The following is a 19089-nucleotide window of genomic DNA, read 5'->3' as shown; positions in this document are numbered from 1 at the left end:
TTCTTCCCAAAGGCAGAGAATGTCCAGTCTGGAAAACAGTGGGATCCAGAGAAAGGCAGACCTTACCAGCCACCTGGATAATGGGGAAAAGAAAGTTACAGGGCTTGCCAAAGGGAAAAGGAGCTAGTTCTTGAGGGATTAGGAAGTTTTCAGTTGGCTGCCATCTCCCAAGACAAAGAGTGGCCAGAAAGCTGTGGCATGCTTGAGAGGCAGCCAGTTCTACCTGGTAGGTCCATGGCAGGGTGGGGAACAAAGTGGAGAGGTGGATGATGGGACACTAGCTTCGGGGATGAGGCTTCCCCACAGTGAGTGAGTGAGCTGGGCCAGGGAGGCTGAACAGGAGTTCGCCAGGCAGGGAATGGCTGTTTCAGCCAGCAGAGACAGCAAGTGCAAACCTCAGAGGTTGAACGCTTGGGAGCGTTTGGAGAAGGGCAGGGCCAGGACGCAGGAAGGAATGAAGTGAGAACGTTGGTGAGGCGGGAAGGGAGACACAAAGCCTCACGCCCAGCAGCCGCCAGCCAGGGAGACCTGAAGATGGGGCAAGCTGCACTAGGCTGGCTAGGAGGTCAGGAGGGAGCCTGGTTTGGGACCCTGGGGATGGAAAGGAGCGTTCGGAGAGAGAAACCAAAGAAGGTGGAACATCTTCCAGGTTCCTTGAGGCTGTGACTGGGGCGAGGGGCAGGTTTCTGGGCCCCCTGGTAGCCGGGTAGAGGACAGCAGTTGACACACCATCTGCTAAGCAAGGAGGCTGTTTATAGGCTGGGCGGCATATTACAATGCTCAGGGCTCCACTGCACCCTCTCGGGGGTCTGCTAGCGCTTTCCGTAGACTGTCTCCAAGCCTTCCCCACTCACAGCCAGTCCAGATCCGCTCCGGAGGGACTGCAGCAAGGACTGTTAAGTCTGTCCACCGGGATGGGGGAAGACCAGGGCCGGAGCAGATTGGCCATCCTTCAGAAGATCGACTTCCGCTACTGGGGAGAGTCTGAAGAGTCCGTTCTCCCACGGGGCCTCGTCACTCTTTGCGAAGGGCGCCGGGCAGGTCAAATGACCTCCATTTCCATCTCGCCTTCCACCTTCTTCTTTTGCTTCTCCATCACTGCTTCCAGCTCTGACACTTTCTCTTTGTCCTGGAGGGCGGGGTGGAAATCGCTTTGTCCTGGCGTCCGAGTCCTCGGCATCCCAACCCTACCCAGACCCAGGGACAAGCGGTCTGGCTCACCTCCAGCAGCGCGCGCTGCACGGTGACCTGGCTGTACACACGTGCCCCCTCCTCGGGGCTCACCGCCCGCAGCTCCTCCTTCTGCAGCGAGAAAAGCTGCGCCCCAGTCAGCACACCCAGCGCGTCCACGGTCCTGAGCAAGGGCAGCCCGGGCGCGGTCAGGCCGGTGGGCGGATGCCCCAGCCCAGACAGTCGTGTCACGCCCACCCGGCGATGGTCCAATCAGAACAGCATTCTAGCCCTAGCGGGGGCAGGGCCGACACCTCCCGAACCCCACCCACCAATCACAATGTGCCACCCGGGGGGCGTGGCCGCATCCTGCTTTTGAAGGGTGCGGGATTTCTCTAAGGAATCCAGTCGGAGTCTGAAAAAACATGGCAATCACAGCCTGCCATTGGGTGTTGCTACCAGACAGACCCTCACTTCGGGCTAATCCCGGCTCCCTGTGGTCTCCGTGACTGCCGCCCCCGACTCCCGGCCGATCGGAATGCTCCGCTCCCAGTGTCCCTATCAACCCACGCCGAGAGGGCCCCCGCCCCACTCACCCGGAGCTAAAGCCCTTGGCCTGCAGCCAGGCGCGGACCTCGGAGGCGTCCGAGCGCGGGCTGAGCTGCGGTTCCGGGGCGCGGGGCCCTGGGACTGCGCGGCTCGGGCCCGAGCGGCCCTGGGCCAGGAGCGCCTGCAGTTCCTCGTTGACGATGAGCATCTGGGAGAATTTCTCTGCAGGTGGGAAACCGGGAGGGAGGGAGTGCGGGCTCAGGGCTCAGGGTCCCAGGGCCAGAGGGCGGGGCGGGGGGCCCTCCAGCGTCCCCAGAATGGGGCGGGAGTCCATTTGCTCTTTCTGAGCCCCCGTTTCCCTGCCTGGAAAGCAAGGATAAGGACCGCTCCCCACAGCCGGCGTCCCCACCACTAACCCTTCTCGCTGGGGTCCAAGCCGTTGAGGCTATCGCAGCTGTCCCAGCGGGGCCGAGCCAGAGCTGGAGGTGGGGCCGGGGCTGGGGCTGGTGGTGGAGGAGGAGTGCTGTTCTGAAAGGAAGGAGAGGAGAGTACCTGGGTTAGGGAGAGGACTCAGAGTCCCAGCCTCTCCCCTTTCTAGAGATGCATTTCCGAACCCCCAGTCACCACCTGCTCCAGCACTCTTGACAGCTGATCCCCACGCCCCTTGTTCCCAGGATCTGGTCCCAGCCTTTCCTCCCTCAAGACCCCAGCGTCTGCGCTGGCTCACCAGGCTGCGGGCAGGGCTTTGGCTGTGGTGCAGCCGGGGTCCGGGGTGGGGTGTCAGGATGTTGTAGGGCACATATCCCTCCTGCCCCGCTGGGTCCCGAACCTTCCACCACTTCCGCCTGTCATCCAGGACCTGGGTGCAGCAAAGAGCAGAGGGTTCAGAGCCTGCGTCTGCAGCTAGCGCTGGCTAATTCCTGCCCCTCGGCCTCCCGCTCCTCTAACCTCCAGTACGTCCCGCTGCTTGACCGACAGCTCACTGCTGTTGCGGGCCTGGAAGTCATAGTTACACAGGACCCATTTTCCTGCTGTCTCTGACTCCAGCTGAGACTCAGATTCTGGCTCCAAGTCTTGGTGACTGAGGAGAAGCGGGAGGGTTGGAGATAAGGAAGCAGCCAGCCCCATTGCTCTGGGCTGCAGGGTGCTGGTGTGAGCTGGGGTTAGAGCCAAGCTGGGGGCACAGCAGGGGCCGGGTTAATACTGTTAATAGAAATTTGAAACGAGACTAACAGCCTGAATATGTTTTGCTCCCTCCGTTGCTTGGCATTGTGCTGTAGGCATATGTAGTGGGTACTACCCATCATCGATTCCATTTTACAGAGGAGAATGAGGCTCAGAGAGAGAAAATCACTTGCCCACATCACACAGCTAGAAACAGCTGTCATTTACTGAGCATCTAATAGGGACTGGGCTTATATATCATAACTCATAAGCATAATAGAAACACTAGCTAGGCCGGGCGCGGTGGCTCACGCCTGTAATCCCAGCGCTTTGGGAGGCCGAGGCGGGCAGATCACCAGGTCAAGAGACCGAGACCATCCTGGCCAACATGGTGAAACCCTGTCTCTACTTAAAAATACACAGATTAGCTGGGCGTGGTGGCACGCGCCTGTAGTCCCAGCTATTCTGGAGGCTGAGGCAGGAGAATCGCTTGAACCCGGCAGGCGGAAGTTGCAGTGAGCTGAGATCTCACCACTGCATTCCAGCTTGATGACAGAGTGAGACTGTCTCAAAAAACAATCAATAGCTACCACTTCTGTAGCACTTACTATGTGCTAGGCACTGTTCTGTTACGTATATTAGTTGATTTGATCTTTATGACAACCGTTGGTAGAACCTTGAATTTGGACTCCCCTCTCTCCCCCAGTTTCTTCCTCCCCCAGAGACCCTATTATCTTCTCCATTTTCACAGAGAAGGAAGCTGAGGCACAGGGATGTAAAGGTCACAGAGTAAGAGAGTGGCATCGCCAGCCTGGGACCAGGACAGCCCATGTCTGAATAATGCTGCCTTAGTTTGCAGGCAGCTGGACTTGAACTTGAACCCAGTCACAGCCTTGAGCCCTTAACTGCTAGTTCCTACAACACCACAGACTTCTCACTGTTCCGGGAAGGGATTATCATTATTCCCAGTTTCCCTGCAAAAAAGAACTTGAGGCTCAGAGAAGGTGACTTGAAGCTGTGAACAGGGAGGGGGGGTTGCAATATCAGGCAGCTGGGGGCAGGGGTGGGATTTCAGCTCTGACCCCCAATAAGAGGGACCTTAGCCTGGATCAGGCCTACCTGTGCAGGGGAGAGGGGGGGTCTTCAGGGCCGCGGCACCCCCTGTGTGGGGCCAGCAGCTCCCAGCACGCTGTCCCTGCTGAGACCCTCTGCCCGGGCCCTCACCCAGACCCCCCTTTGTCTCCTCCATCCTCGCTGCTTTGTTTTCGTCTCTTCCCACGTTGCTTCCCTCCAGTCTGCCCTCTATTTGCTCAAGGACCCTAGAGTTCCGGTCCATCTACCTCCTTCCCTCCCCCAGGACCCAGTCTGAGCCCCCCCTGCTCGGCAGAACCATGACTTGGAATGTTCTTTCCTCCCCCAGGGACCTAGGAGTCCAGGTCTCAAGCTTCAATCTTATCCTTTTAACCCTTAAACCTTTTAACCCTGTCCGACACCCAGCAGCGACTTAGACAATTGCATTAGAGCCTCTGGAAAACCAAGACTTTAATCGTCCAGCCTTTACCCCTCTTGAGGGCCCAGAGATACTATTACTTCCTAACTTTCCCAGAAACTTGCACCCAAGCCCTTGAAGTCCCAAGCCTGCTCCTCTGGGTCTCCAGGATCCCAAGCACCAGATTTGGGCTCTTCTTCAAAACCCAAAGATCCAATCCCCCAGCCTCTCCCCTCCAATATCCAGGGCTCTGTCCTCATAGGGAGCCCAGCCAGACATAGTGCTTCCCAGGCCCTAGGAAAACAAACTGCCTTCTTCCAGCCTTTTGGGGATCCAGGGATCCAACCTTTCAGACTTTACCCACTCCCAGCCCCTTTCCTCCCTTAGGCCCGGGAACCCGGGTCTCCATTCCCTCCTCCCTTGGCCCCAGAAGTCTGGGTCCCGCCCCCCTCCCTCCCTGCTCCTCCCTCTCTCCCGGCCCCAGCCCACCCCATCACCATCTCACCCACCTGAGAAGAGCCAGGAAGAAGGGAAAACACAGAAAAAAAGGGGGCGGAGTCAGCACCGGGAGCCCCCAGGACGCACCCCTCCTGGACCCCCTTTCCCTGCCCTGGGGCGGACACTCACCCATTGACAGCGACCTGGGGGGCGCTTTGCTGTAGGAAGTAAGAGAGTCGGGTCAGGCGGGGCCAGGCGTACCGGCCGCGCCCCCGGACTTCCCAGCCTAGGCCCTGCTGTGTCGCTTGGGTCACCTGCCGGCGCCTCCGCTCGTGCTGTAGCTGTTTCTCAACTGGGTCCTCCCAGGCGCGGCCCTGCGGGTCAGTGACCGGCGGCTCCCAGCCGCTGAAGAACTCGGGTCTGTATGGGGGTCCCTCGTCCGGAGGCAGCTCCAGCCTGCGGCCAGGGACAGGGCCAAGAGCTCAGGGATCCTGGTACAGCCCCCAACTTAGTTCTGTCATTAACTTCACGAAGTTTTCCCCTAAAGCTCGCTGTATCCCAACGATTCTAGCCCCGCCACTTTTCACCAAGTCCTGCCAGTAGCTCTAAGCCCAATTCAACAGCAATTTATATTTCTAGACCGGGCACGGTGGCTCACGCCTGTAATCCCAGCATTTTGGGAGGCCAAGATGGGAGGATCGCTTGAGGCCAGGAGTTCCAGACCAGCCTGGGCAAAATACTGAGACCCCATCCATCTCTCTCTCTGGAAAAAAATTGCCTTATCCAGCCTCTAAATCTCACCTGATTCCAAATCAGGTTTTCCATAAGGTCGGTTTCAGGTTCTGACCCTTTCCCTGCGGAACTCCCAGCCCCCAGTGCATAGACTCTGTCCCATCACCAAAGTTACAGACCAAACCTTCCAGAAGCCCCGCCCCTTCGCGTAGCCCCGCCCCTGCCCCGTAGCCCCTCTATTCCTTTAAGCCCCACCATTTCTTTCAATCTGATTGGTCTGGTGGTCTTAAATCTTTCCTTCACGTTAATTCCTGGCCTTTCTTCCAATTGAATCTTGGCATCTGTCCTAAGCCCCGCCCCAACACAACTAAGCCACGCCTCTAACCCTTCCCTTCCCTCCTAGTCCTATTTTCCAATCATCATGCCACCCACCTCCCAGCCCCTTATGCTCCTCCAATCACCACGCCCCCTGCCTCCCAGCCCCGTCCCTCACCCGGGGCGGGTCCACGAGTCCCCCAGCGAGGTCCAGAGCTCGTTTTCACATGGAGTGACGTTGTCCCGCAGCAGCGCCACGGCATCCGATGTCAGGTGCGGCCGCCGCACGCTGCTCGCGAACTCCGGCCCCCCCGACGTGTTCACAATCTGTCAGGGGAGCAGGAGGGGGCAGGGTGCCGTCATACCTTCTACGAGTCGAACAAGAGTCCTCCCGCTGCAGGGGGGGCCCGAGGGCCTGGGGCGGGTCTCACCATCTGCAGAGGCCCGAGAAGGAAGTGCAACAGCTCCGGAGAGGAGGGGTCGGCGATGTTGCCGCGCAGCCGGGCCTGGGGCGTGGGGAGGGATGTGGTTGGCGTGGGTGCGGGGACGGGGCTGGTTCGCCGTGCCCGCGCCCCGGCCCTTGGGCGGACGCGTCCTCACCAGCAGGCTGAAGGCGTACTTGATCTTCTGCAGCACGTCGGTGTACTCGGCCTCCGAAGGCGGCTTGGCCCGCAGCGTCAGCAGGCCCTCTGAGGGGTGCAGACGGGCGCGGCGACGGGGACGCGGGGCCAGCACCAGGCAGGCAGAGAGAGAGGTGGACACCCGGTTAAGATGGCGGTGAGGTCAGCCCTGGCAAGTGGCGGGAGGGGAGAGCCTGGGGAGAGCGGGGACATTTGGAAGAGATCGGGAGGGGGTTCAGATCCCACGCGAGGGTGCCCCTTACCCCCAGCCGCCCGGCGCCGTGTCCTGCGGCCGCGTTCCCGGTGCTCTAGCACCCTGGCCGCCTCCGCCGACTTCTGCAGCCTCGATACAAAGCTCTCTACGTCGTCGAACACGTGGTTCAGGATGTCCTGGGGGACAGAGGAGGGGAACGCTCAGGGCTCCCGAGTTCCAAAACCATCCCCGTCGAAGCCCTGAACCTGAGCACCTACACACGTCCCCAGATCAGGCCACGCCCCAAACACATGGCCACGCCCCACAACCAAGCCACGCCCCCGACCCAGCCCCTCCTCCATAACGCAGAAGTCTGACCAGATTGACAGAGAACTCCCGTCCCGCAGCCGGCCCCGCCCTTCCACGCCCTAGCCCCGCCTCCAGTCGCCTGGCCCCGCCCCCAGACCCGTTCCTTCGCGGCTCACCACTTCCCGCTCCGCCTGCAGAACCGCCAGGTCAGGACCCCGGGGACCCAGGTCTGGGGAGGCCCAGTCAGCGTTGCTCGAGGTCCCCACCGGCTCAGGCCTCTGCGCCTCCTCTGCCTCGGGAATGGGCTTCGCCTGGGGTCGTCCGCGGCCCGCGCCCCGCTCTACGGTGCTGATCACTGCGCGGACTGACGGACGGCGCTGCAGGGGCGGGGTCTCAGCGGCGGGCGAGCGGTCGCGCTGCAACTCCTCCTGCGTGGCCCTGCGGAGGGCGACGGGGACACCAAGGCTGGGTCCACTGAGGGGTCCAGGGAGGGGGAAATCCGGGGCGCAGAACAAGACACACAGGCGCAAAAGGCTCAAAGGGAGTGAACAAGTTCGACGAGGTAGGGAAAAATCCGATATAGGGAGGGATAGCACCTCTCTAGAGTGAAACTGAGGGCCTGGACAGGGAACAGAGAAAAGAAGCAGAGTTCTGGAGAAGGCGTCAGCCCGTCTGGGAGGTACAGACAAGACTCGACTAGGGTGTGCTTGACTCCATGCAAAACTCTTGTTCTGTTCCAGGCTGGTGTTGTAGACTGAGGCACAAGGAGGTGAAACCGGCTTCCCAGAGACCCTGCCAACTTCTTCCCTCTCACCTGAGCGCCGCCGCCCTGCGCTCCCCGCGGCCCGAGCGGTAATTGTGCAGAGCCCCCTGGATGTCCTCTCGGATCAGCTCCGCCTGCCAATCACACCGTCAGGCCACGCCGCACCCACTTCCTACCCGGTCCTCGCCCCTGGCCGATTTTTCAGCTCAGTCCCAGCCCACGTGCGGCCACCGTTCACGCCTGTGAACCCACGCACGTCCACGCCCTGGACTCACCCCTCGCCCTACACCGGTCCCTGCCCTAAGCCACGACCCCGCCCATGGAGACCCAGTCCGGGTGGTTCCTCGCCCCCATCCTCGTCCTGGCTGCTCCCCCAGACCCTTCTTGGCCATGTTCTGTCCATGTCCTCATCCCACCTTCACGTTCTGTCTTGACCCTGGGTCCAATCTCAAACCCCACTGCCTTCCAGAACTTCCTTCCCAGGTCCCCTGCCCTTCCTTGCTCTGATCCCGCCTTAGTCCCAGGCCCCGCCCCACCTAGAGGCCCCACCCATGTCCGCCCCGGCTCCAGGCTCCGCCCAGTTCCAGCTCCACCCCCAGAGCCAGCCTGTCCGCTCACCCCGAGGCGCAGGCCCTGGAAGAAGTGCACGTCTGGCTGCGCGCGCTCGGGTTCCTGGCACACGAGCAGCAGCAACGAGCGGCTCCTGCCGGGTGGCATCACGGCGTCACAGCGCACGATGGCGCCCAGTGGGTACGACTCCAGCTCCTCCTGCCGGGTGGGATGGCGGGGTAAACTGAGGCCCCGAAATGATGGTACTACTAAATGGCGACGGGAGTGTGAGCCAGCAGGCCAGGGCAACCTCATGCGGTTAGGGGGTTAGGGATAACACCCCTGTTTAATAGGTAAGGCTATTAAGGCTCAAGAAGGAGGCTGGGGTTCCCAGAGGAAGGACGTGCAGGAGCCAAGATTCACACCCAGACCCCCTGAAGTCCCTGCCCCAGACACTCCTCCCACCCACGTGCCCCCTGGCACCTTGGAGGCCGGGTCGAGCAGCGTGACATGGTCGGGAGACACTCGCAGCAGCATCTCCTGTGCCCAGACTCGGCCCTGGCTATCCATGACGGCCAGCTTCCTGGAGGCATCCTCCACGGTGTGCACGCCATCGTCCTCACCCAGGCAGAACGTCACCAGGTGCTGGTACGGACCACGGAGAAAGCAGTGAGGCCCAAGATGATGCCAGGTGGGCTCAGAATCCCCCGGAATAATCAGACTTTCAGCCTGAGACTAACCACACCTCCTCCAGGAAGCCTTCCTTGATCACCTGTTCCACAAATCAGCTCCTCCTCCCAGTGCCCTCTGTTTCCCTTTCATCAGAGTGACTAGCACCTGAGTCTGGCTTCTCACATACTGGAGGCTCCTTGCCGGCAGGGAAGGAGTCTGGATTATAGCTCTCTCCTTCTAAATGCCTCCTCGGGTCTCCCGCTGTGCCCCCTGCCACCTCCATTAGAGCACCAGGCACCTCCGTGTGTTCCTCTGGACCTTGTCTACCCCCTCCTCATGCAGGGCTGTGTCTTGATTTGTCTCCATGGTCCCACTGTCCAGCACAACAGCTGGCCGGGAGGAAAGGCTGGCAGATTTGAGAGGACCCGAGGCCCCTGACTTCATATCCATGACTGAGGTGAGGCAACGGAGGTCCATTTTATGGATGGGCAAACTGACTTTCCACATGCTTCCTGCTTGGGGGCCCAGCTGCTTTCAAAAGCCCTATCTCCTGAGGCCACCTTTGCCCCAGAAGATGTCCTGGGGGAACACAGATCCCAGACTCACATTGACTGGGTACTGGGATACATCAGCCATAACAACTGTGGAGTAACGCTTCCTCTGCTCTGCGAGGGGAGAAAGAGAATGAGCCTGGGAGTCCAGGCCCAGCCCCTCCTCCATCAGACTCAGGAGTCCAGGCCCCCAGCCCCTTCTCCCTCAGACCTAGGAGTCCAGCCCCCCAGCCCCTCTTCCCTCTGACCCAGGAGTCCAGACCTCCAGCCCTTCCTCCTCCCTCAGACCCAGGAGTCCAGGCCCCCAGCCCCTCCTCCCTCAGACCCAGGAGTCCAGGCCCCCAGCCCCTCCTCCCTCGGACCCAGGAGTCCAGGCCCCAGCCCCTCCTCCTCCAAGACCCTGGATGCCAGGTCCTGTTTCTTTAGACCCAGTTCTATGGGCCTGGGGCTCCCTTGACCCCACTCACCATAGATAGACTTGGCGCTTGGCTTCGGGGCAGCTTCTGGGCTGGTGAAGAAAAGAGGAATGAGAGAGACTGTGGAATTGGGGGCAGATCCTATGGAAATGCCAAGCAGGGCAGCAAGGGATCATTACAAAGGTAATGGGGAGCGATGGAAGGGTTATTATTATTATTATTATTGAGCAGGAGAGCTCAGAGCCAGAGCTGGACTTTAAGAAGACAGGTAGGCTGGGCGCGGTGGCTCACGCCTGTAATCCCAGCACTTTGGGAGGCAAAGGTGGGCGGATCACAAAGTCAAGAGATCAAGACCATCTTGGCCAACATGGTGAAACCCTGTCTCTACTAAAAATACAAAAATTAGCTGGGTGTGGTGGCATGCGCCTATAGTCCCAGCTACATGGGAGGCTAAGGCAGGAGAATCACTTGAACCTGGGAGGCGGAAGTTGCAGTGAGTCGAGATCGCGCCACTGCACTCTAGCCTGGCAGCAGAGTGAGACCCCATCTCAAACAAACAAACAAAAAAAGACAGGTCAGGTCAGGCGGTGGTGCTGGGTGGTAGGGGAGTGTGATCTGTATCATGGCATACTCCTGGATTCAAACCTTCTGTCTACTGCCTCCTTCCATAAGACCTTGAGAAGTGGATTTAATCTCTCCTGCCTCAGTTTTTCTTTCTGTAACATAGTAATCATCTCGTAGGGCTGTTGGGCAAATTCAATCAGATGATGCAGGTGAAGTATTTTGAAGCCTCGATAACTGTTATTATCATTCTTAAGATGCTGCCAGGGCTTAGCACACAGAAGTTGCTCAATAAATGGGAATGGTTACAATAGCATTAGTGGTATCTGAAGTAGACAGGGAATTATCTGCGTCCCCTCCTACTCACATGGGCCAGGCGCTTCCCAGCCACATCCTTCTCTGTCTCCTCCTGTCCTCAATTTCTTCCTAAGGTTACCTTTCCTAAGAATTCTTGAATCCCCACTCGCCGGCACATAACAGAAGCTCAGCGATCAGGTGGCGTCAGGGGAACTGAAAAAGCCTTTTTCCCAAACTCCTGTTCCTCATCCCACTCCTGCCAGTCTGATGTCACCACAATTTGATTACCTCTGGGCCAGAGAGCTCACTACCTACCATGCAGGTATTTTGACTCATCTCTCATTGTTTTTCTCCCTGCTTACTCTGGGGCACTTGAGTCTTCATTATAAACAGCCCTGATTTTCTAGCAAAGGGTTAATATTTACTAACAACATAACAATCACAATAGCGGCTCCTATGAGTTGAGCACCTGCTGTCAGTGAGGTGGGCGGCTAAGTCCTGTAATGCACTATCCCTCCAATTTTTCAACATTGTCCCTGTGTCACAGAGGAGGGGCTGAGGCTCCAAGAGGTGATATCCTCTGACAAGGGTTACATCAGCACTGAGTGTGAGGGCCGAACTGGAGCTCAGGCCTGTCTGCTCTGCAGTGGGGGCCCCTAACCCCAGGCTGGGTAGGGAGGGGAGCGGCTCTGGCTTCCTCCTGAGTGTCGGGGCTTGGGCCAGAGTCTGGGCTGCCGCAAACAGGATCTGCGGGTGTGGGTGAGGAGGCGAGGGGAGGCGGGAGGCGAGGGGAGGCGGGAGGCGAGGGGAGGCGGGAGGCGAGGGGAGGCGGGAGGCGAGGGGAGGCGGGAGGCGAGGGGAGGCGGGAGGCGAGGGGAGGCGGGAGGCGAGGGGAGGCGGGAGGCGAGGGGAGGCGGGAGGCGAGGGGAGGCGGGAGGCGTGCTGGAGCTGGGACCTGGGATCCGGGGGCACTTACCCTGTGGCAGTGCTCATGGTGCTGAGTGGGAGCTCCTGCCCACCTGGAGGTGTCCTGGGAGCCAGCAAACATGTGAGGGCCTGGCCAGTAGGAGCCTCTAATTCCTACCCCAGCCTCCTCCCTCAATGCAGGCATCCAGGCCCCATCCCCTCCTCCCTCAGACCCAGGAGTTCAGGCCCCAAGCCCCTCCTCCCGCAGACCCAGGAGTCCAAACCCCCAGTCCCTCCTCCCTCAGACCCAGGAGTTCAGGCCCCCAGCCCCTCCTCTCTCAGACCCAGGAGTCCAGGCCCCCAGCCCCTCCTCCCTAGATCCAGGAGTTCAGGCCCCCAGCCCCTCCTCTCTCAGACCCAGGAGTTCAGGCCCCCAGCCCCTCCTCCCTCAGACCCAGGAGTCCAGGCCCCCAGCCCCTCCTCCCTAGTTCCAGGAGTTCAGACCCCAGCCCCTCCTCCTTCAGACACAGGAGTTCAGGCCTCAGTCCCTCCTCCCTCAGACCCAGGAGTCCAGACCCCAGTCCCCTCCTCCCTCAGACCCAGGAGTCCAGGCCCCAGCCCCTCCTCCCTCAGACCCAGGAGTCCAGGCCCCAGCCCCTCCTCCCTCAGACCCAGGAGTCCAGGCCCCCAATCCTTCCTCCCTCAGACTCAGGAGACCAGGCCCCCAACCCCTCCTTCCTTGGACCCCAGGGGTCTAGGCCCCCAGCCCCTCCTCCCTCAGACCCAGGAGTCCAGGCCCCCAATCCTTCCTCCCTCAGACTCGGGAGACCAGGCCCCCAGCCCCTCCTCCCTTGGATGCTGGGGGTCCAGGCCCCCAGCCCCTCCTCCCTCAGACCCAGGAATCCAGGCCCTCAGCCTCTCCTCCCTCAGACCCAGGAGTCCAGACCCCAGCCCCTCCTCCCTCAGACCCAGGAGTCCAGACCCCCAGCCCCTCCTCCCTGAGACCCTGGAGTCCAGACCCCAGTCCCCTCGTCCCTCAGACCCATTGGTCAAGCCCCGGCCCCTTCTCTCCGGACCCGGATCTCCTTACCTGCCTGCTCAGGCTCTGCCCTGCTCTCCGCTGTCCTTTCCCTTCCAGGCTGCCGGCCCCTCCTCCTGCTCCCTCCCAGGGCCGTCCTGCCTCCGCCTCCGCATACCTGAGCATTCACCTGGCACAGCCTGGCTGGAGTGACCCCGGGGCGGGGCTGGCAGACAGATCTAGGAGGGGCTGGGGGGACTGCAGGGGAGCCGGGAAACTAACCATCTGCCTTGTAGCAACAGACTAATAACAACGAACAGTACATTTGATGTCACACTTGTTCACAGGTCAGAGTTGAAAGCTCTGTCTTTAAAACTCCCTTGAAATTCTAACAGCGGGAGGAAGTTCGAGGTTTGATTCCTGCTCCACAGATGAGGAAGCTGAAGGCCAGAGAGGTTGAGCAACTGGTCCATTTCAGCACTTGGTTAAGGAGGGATTTGAACCCGGGGCTGACCTGTCTCCAGGGCCAGTGGCAGTCCGTCTTATGTGGACACCTCCTGTCCGTGATCACTGCCTCTGCTCATGCCCTCACCCCCCCATCCCGTTCCCCCTTCCTTTGGAAATTTCCCTCAATGACCCCCCCAATTCTGACAAAAGCTAAGATTTAGCTCGATAATGCCTGGCCCAGCTCCAAGTACATCACAAAAATGAACAGGCTTCCCAGGCATAAACACCTTTCTGAAATCACTTTTCGAGAACTCCCTCCATGCTGTAGAGGTTACTAGCAAAGCTTTCCACATCATTTCTCCCCAGAGCCCCTTGAGGTGAGTGTGTCTGGGTGGGAGGCTGTCTTCGTCTCACAGATGAGAAAATGAGGCAGAGAAGGGTTAAGAAACTTGCGTGGGTGCAGTGGCTCACATCTGTAATCCCAGCACTTTGGGAGGCCGAGGCAGGTGGATCACCTGAGGTCAGGAGTTCGAGACCAGTCCAGCCAACATGGTGAAACCCCATCTCTACTAAAAACACAAAAATTATCCAGGTGTGGTGGTGGGCACCTGTAATCCCAGCTATTCAGGAGGCTGAGGCAGGAAAATCACTTGAACCCGGGAGGCGGAGGTTGTGGTGAGCCGATAATTGCACCACTGCACTCCAGCCTAGGCAAGAGAGCGAGGCTCCATCTCAAAAAACAAAATACAGGCTGGGCGCGGTGGCTCACGCCTATAATCCCAGCACTTTGGGAGGCCGAGGCGGACAGATCATGAGGTCAGGAGTTCGAGACCAGCCTGGCCAACATGATGAAACCCTGTCTCTACTAAAAATACAAAAATTAGCTGGGCGTGGTGGCGGGCACCTGTAATCCCAGCTACTCAGGAGGCTGAGGCAGGAGAATCACTTGAACCCGGGAGGCGGAGGTTGCAGTGAGCCGAGATCACGCCGCTGCACTCCAGCCTGGGTGACAGAGTGAGACGCTGTCTGAAAAAACAAACAAACAAAACAAAACAAAACCCCAAAAAACAAAAAACAACTTGCCCAAGATTACCTATGCAGTGAGTGAATGATGAGAATGTCAGACTCCAACACCTAGATGGCGGAGATCAGAAAGCAGAGAGCAGGGCACGGGACAGACCTGCCCATTCTTAGCCTTTCACGTGATCAATGATTCCCATCTGGTTCCTGCCACCGCTGCCTCTCACCTGAACCACTGCAGTAGCCTTCTAACTAGTCTCCCCTCTCTATTCTCCCTGCTAAGTCTAGTCTCTGTTCAGGGATCCTGTAGAACCCGAAGTCGGCTCATGTCATTGCTGTTTAGAATCCTCTACGGCTCCCCATTTCTCTGTGTATAAAAGCTGACATCGGCGGGGCACGGTGGCTCACGCCTGTAATCCCAGCACTTTGGGAGGCTGAGGCGGGCGGATCACAAGGTCAGGAGATCGAGACCATTCTGGCTAACACTGTGAAACCCCGTCTCCACTAACAATACAAAAAATTAGCCGGGCATGGTGGCGGGCGCCTGTAGTCCCAGCTACTCGGGAGGCTGAGGCAGGAGAATGGTGTGAACCCGGGAGGTGGAGCTTGCAGTGGGCTGAGATTGCGCCACTGCACTCCAGCCTGGGCAACAGAGGGAGACTCTGTCTCAAAAAAGAAGAAGAAAAAAAAAAAAAAGCTGACATCTTGCAAGGCCTTAAGGGACATGATTCTGATCTCATCTCTTCCTTCCGTGTGTCAGCACACTGGTCTCCTTGCTGCTCTTGGAACACCCAGAGGCGGTCCTGCCTCAGGGCCTTTGCATTTGCTGTTTTCTCTGCCTGGAATGCTCTTCTACCAGATACCCTCATGCCTCACTTCCTTGCCTCCTTCGGTCTCTACCTGAATGTCAGCTTCTCAGAGGACTGGGTGACCACCCTGTTTCAAATGGCAGCATCCCTTACTCGACTTTTTTTTTTGAGACAGAGTTTCGCTCTTGTTGCCCAGGCTGGAGTGCAGTGGTGCAATCTTGGCTCACCGCAGCCTCTGCCCCCCTGGTTCAAGTGATTCTCCTGCCTCAACCTCCTGAGTAGCTGGGACTACAGGTGCATGCCACCACACCTGGCTAATTTTGTACTTTTAGTAGAGACAGGGTTTCACCATGTTGGCCAGGATGGTCTCGATCTCTTGACCTCGTGATCTGCCTGCCTCAGCCTCCCAAAGTGCTGGGATTATGGGTGTGAGCTACCGCGCCCGGCAACCCAACTTCTTTGTAGTCTCTTTCCTCTCTCCCTACTTCATTTTTGTGTGGAGCACTTTTCACCTTCTTACCTACTGTGTTCCTGGTTCATTTTGTCTGTGTCTCCTCCATTAGAATGCAAGCTTCACAGGCTGGGCACAGTGGCACACGCCTGTAATCTCAGCACTTTGGGAGGCTGAGGCCGGTGAATCACTTGAGGTCGGGAGTTCGAGACCAGCCTGGCCAACATGGTGAAACCCTGTCTCTACTGAAAATATAAAAATTAGCCGGGGGTGGTAGTGCACACCTGTAATCCCAGCTTCTTGGGAGGCTGAGACAAGAAAATCACTTGAACCCTGGAAGTGGAGGTTGCAGTCAGCCGAGATCATACCATGTCACCAACATGGTAAAACCCCATTTCTACTAAAAATACAAAAAATTAGCCAGAGTTGGTGGTGCACACCTGTAATCCCAGCTTCTTGGGAGACCAAGGCAAGAGAGTTGCTTGAACCTGGGAGGTGGAGGTTGCAGTGAGCCAAGATGATCATGCCACTGCACTCTAGCCTGGGTGACAAAGCGAGACTCCATCTTAAAAAAAAAAAAAAAAAAAAAGCAGCTGGGCGCGGTGGCTCACACCTGTAATCCCAGCACTTTGGGAGGCCGAGGCAGGCGGTTCACGAGGTCAGGAGATCAAGACCATCCTGGCTAACGTGGTGAAACCCCGTCTCTACTAAAAATACAAAACAATTAGCTGGGCTTGGTGACGGGCGCCTGTAGTCCCATCTACTCCGGAGGCTGAGGCAGGAGAATGGCAGGAACCTGGGAAGCGGAGCTTGCAGTGAGCCGAGATCGCACCACTGCACTGCAGCCTGGGTGACAGAGCAATACTCTGTCTCAAAAAAAAAAAAAAAAAAAAAATGCAAGCTTCACAAGGGCAAAGATTTTTGTGTGATCAGTCCCCCACTTAATCTGCAGCACACGGAATTGGTTCTAGCACATAGAAAGTGTTGGAGAGATACTTGTTGAGTGAACAAGCTTTTGGCATTTGGTGCATTTATGTGCATTATTGCTTCATTGCTTCATTCAAGATATGTTGCCTCCACGGTCTATGGTGAGTGAGGCTGGAAATCAGAGAAGGCACATTTTTGCCTTGGATTGATGGGGATGAAGGAACAGAGAGAAAGAGATATAGTGTGGTCTGATGGCAGAGAGCCTCGGGCAGGTGTGGGTCTGAATCCTGGCTTTGCCACTTGATAATTTTGGAGATACTTATTGTGTGCTTATATCTTCTCAGTACATCATAAATGTGTGTGTGTGTGTGTGTGTGTGTGTGTGTGTGTGTATGCATAATCCTCAACACATCCTATGGAATGGGTCCTATTATCCCCATTTTTTTTTTTTAATTGAGACAAGGTCTCTTTCTGTGGCCCAGGCTAGAATGCAGTGTCATAATCACAGCTCACTGCAGCCTCGACCTACTGGACCCCTCTCAGACCCTGCCTTCACTCTCCCAACCATAGGTGACCATGCTTGGCATATATATATATATATATATATACACATACACACACACACATATATATACACACATATATACACATATATATACACATATATATACACACACACATATATATATATACACATATATTTTATATATATATATATATATATATATATATATATATATATATTAAAGATAAAGTCTCCCTATGTTGCCCAGGCTGGTCTCCAACTCCTGGGCTCAAGTGATACTCCTGCCTCATCCTCCTGAAGTGCTGGGATGACAGGCATGAGCCACCACGCCCAGCTTATTGGGAGGATAAAGTCAGGTTGTAGAGAGTTGTCAATACAGTACCTGGCAAAGAGGAAACGCAAGGCCGGTGTTAGCAACGGCGAGGACGATGGCCTTTCTTCCCATGGGTGCTGCAAGGGAGGACACGAGGGGCTCTGCCAAGGCCAGGATAGGCTGCTGAGGGTCAGGACAGGCTGCCTGGAGGAGGAGGACAGGCTGCCTGGAGGAGGAGGACAGGCTGCCTGGAGGAGGAGGACAGGCTGCCTGGAGGAGGAGCGCAGGCCAGTAATCACCTTGAAGGATGAGTTTGACAGCCAGTGTCAATCCTAGAAGATAGGGGTGTTCTGGGCCGTGCAACTGCCTGAGTGAAGGAGGGGGGCTGCAGCGGTGGCCAGTGGGGCTAGGCTGTGAGCTCTTGGCTACCCAGCAGGTGGTCCTGGTGTGTGTAGCAGCGGGTGGGGGAGGTAGGGGTGGAAGGAGGGCCCTTACGCTTCTCTTTCTTTGGCTTCTGCAATTCTGTGTTCTCATCACATTCATGCCACAAGTATTTTCTGTGCTTGACCCTACCTGAGTTGGGGTTTGAGGGAAGGAGCAGACCCCTTGCCCCATTGACAGAGGAGAAAACAGAGGCTCAGAGAGGGAAGTCAGTAGCCTAAGGTTACAGTGGCCCTGGGCTGTGACACAGATGCAGATCTGACTGGGCCTGGGCTCATTTCTTCATGAGCAAGTGGAGAAAACTATCTCATAGAAGCATTCGGTGTGGGTCCGAGGCCTCTTGGGTCTGAGGGAGGAGGGGCTGGTGTCTGGACTCTTGGGTCTGAGGGAGGAGGGGCTTGGGGCCTGGACTCCTGGGTCTGAGGGAGGAGGGGCTTGGGGCCTGGACTCCTGGGTCTGAGGGAGGAGGGGCTATCTCATTGCTTTGGGGGTGGCGCAGGCGGCCCTCCAGACCATGGTCTGGAGCAGCAGGTGAGACCGAAACCTGAGCCTCCACCCAAGTCCCAGGGCCCAGGGCCTCTTTCCTCCTTCTCTGGCCACAAAGGAGGCCCCTCCCTCTCTGTAACCCACAGCAAATGCCTCCCAAATACCAGTCAAAGTGTCCACCCTTGCACAGTCTGACTCAGCCAGTCCAGGGCGGAGGCAGTAAAGCCCTGTCTTGGCAAGTCACCAGGGAAATCCATCACCGAAGCGCCTCTCTCCCCCCTCGGCCTGGCTGTTCTGTCATTGGCACCTGTTCTTGGGTGAGTGACAGGGCTCTGTGGTCAGGGTTTGCCTCTGTCCCAGTCTGGGATAGCTGTCTTGGGGGGGTTGGCCTTTCTTCCCTCTCACCTGGGATGTCCCAGGAATGGAACAGAATTCTCCCCTGGGGCTTGAAGAGCTCACCTCCCCATCTCCTCCATTATCCCCACCCCCATACCACCCAACACACATCCTCTAGTCTGTAGAATTTGCTGACAAATTCCTATGACAGCCGGGTGTTTTGCCTCACACCTGCTACCCAGCATTTTGGGAGGCCATCACTTGAGATCAGGAGTTCGAGACCAGCTTAGCCAACATGGTGAAACCCCATCTCTACAAAAGTAGACGGGAGTGGTGGCGTGCACTTGTAGTCCCAGCTACTAGGGAGACTGAGGCAGGAGAATTGCTTGAACCCGGGAAGCAGAGGTTTCAGCGAGCCATTACGCCATGCACTCCAGGCTGGGTGACTGACTGAGATTCTGACTCAAAAAAAAAAAAAAAAAAATCCTATGACAAGATGAAAGGTCAGATTCCCCGGCAATGGGAGCTGAGGCATGTTCTTGAGAAGGTGGGAGGTTATAAATTAGATGGGGGCTGGGTCTCAGAGAGATATAGCTACTTACATATTAAATAATGAGGCTG

The 19089-nt window shown here is 57.5% G+C and overlaps 1 protein-coding gene and 1 long non-coding RNA gene across 4 annotated transcripts; one reads left to right on the top strand and one right to left on the bottom strand.

The window, feature by feature from the left end:
* Window positions 1–733: 733 nt before the first annotated feature.
* Window positions 734–13199, bottom strand: EPS8L1 (EPS8 signaling adaptor L1). 3 transcript variants are annotated; one of them, XM_054463806.2, is made up of 20 exons: window positions 12785–13193; window positions 11765–11818; window positions 9982–10022; window positions 9570–9628; window positions 8775–8936; window positions 8361–8510; window positions 7794–7876; window positions 7156–7417; window positions 6741–6867; window positions 6458–6546; window positions 6289–6363; window positions 6036–6184; window positions 5125–5266; window positions 5000–5028; window positions 2668–2800; window positions 2447–2578; window positions 2136–2247; window positions 1767–1941; window positions 1222–1354; window positions 734–1129 (listed from the first exon to the last, which is right to left on the bottom strand). In XM_054463806.2, exons 2-20 carry the CDS (start codon window positions 11779–11781, stop codon window positions 1043–1045), a joined length of 2157 nt encoding a protein of 718 aa, XP_054319781.2. In that variant the 5' UTR covers window positions 11782–11818; window positions 12785–13193; the 3' UTR covers window positions 734–1042. The 3 variants fall into 3 exon arrangements, with proteins under 3 accessions (XP_054319781.2, XP_054319778.2, XP_054319779.2); XM_054463803.2 differs by having other exon boundaries at window positions 5000–5266; window positions 12785–13199; XM_054463804.2 differs by lacking the exon at window positions 12785–13193 and having other exon boundaries at window positions 5000–5266; window positions 11765–11898.
* Window positions 6493–11130, top strand: LOC134738834 (uncharacterized). The gene is made up of 3 exons (XR_010124971.1): window positions 6493–6639; window positions 7720–10113; window positions 10923–11130. It is a non-coding gene; the product is annotated as an uncharacterized LOC134738834 (long non-coding RNA).
* Window positions 13200–19089: the final 5890 nt, after the last annotated feature.

Source organism: Pongo pygmaeus, chromosome 20 (genome assembly GCF_028885625.2).
Source record: "Pongo pygmaeus isolate AG05252 chromosome 20, NHGRI_mPonPyg2-v2.0_pri, whole genome shotgun sequence".
In the NCBI taxonomy this organism is placed as follows: domain Eukaryota; kingdom Metazoa; phylum Chordata; class Mammalia; order Primates; family Hominidae; genus Pongo; species Pongo pygmaeus.
Note: the sequence above shows the minus strand (reverse complement) of the source record. Positions and strands in the feature narration are given on the sequence as shown.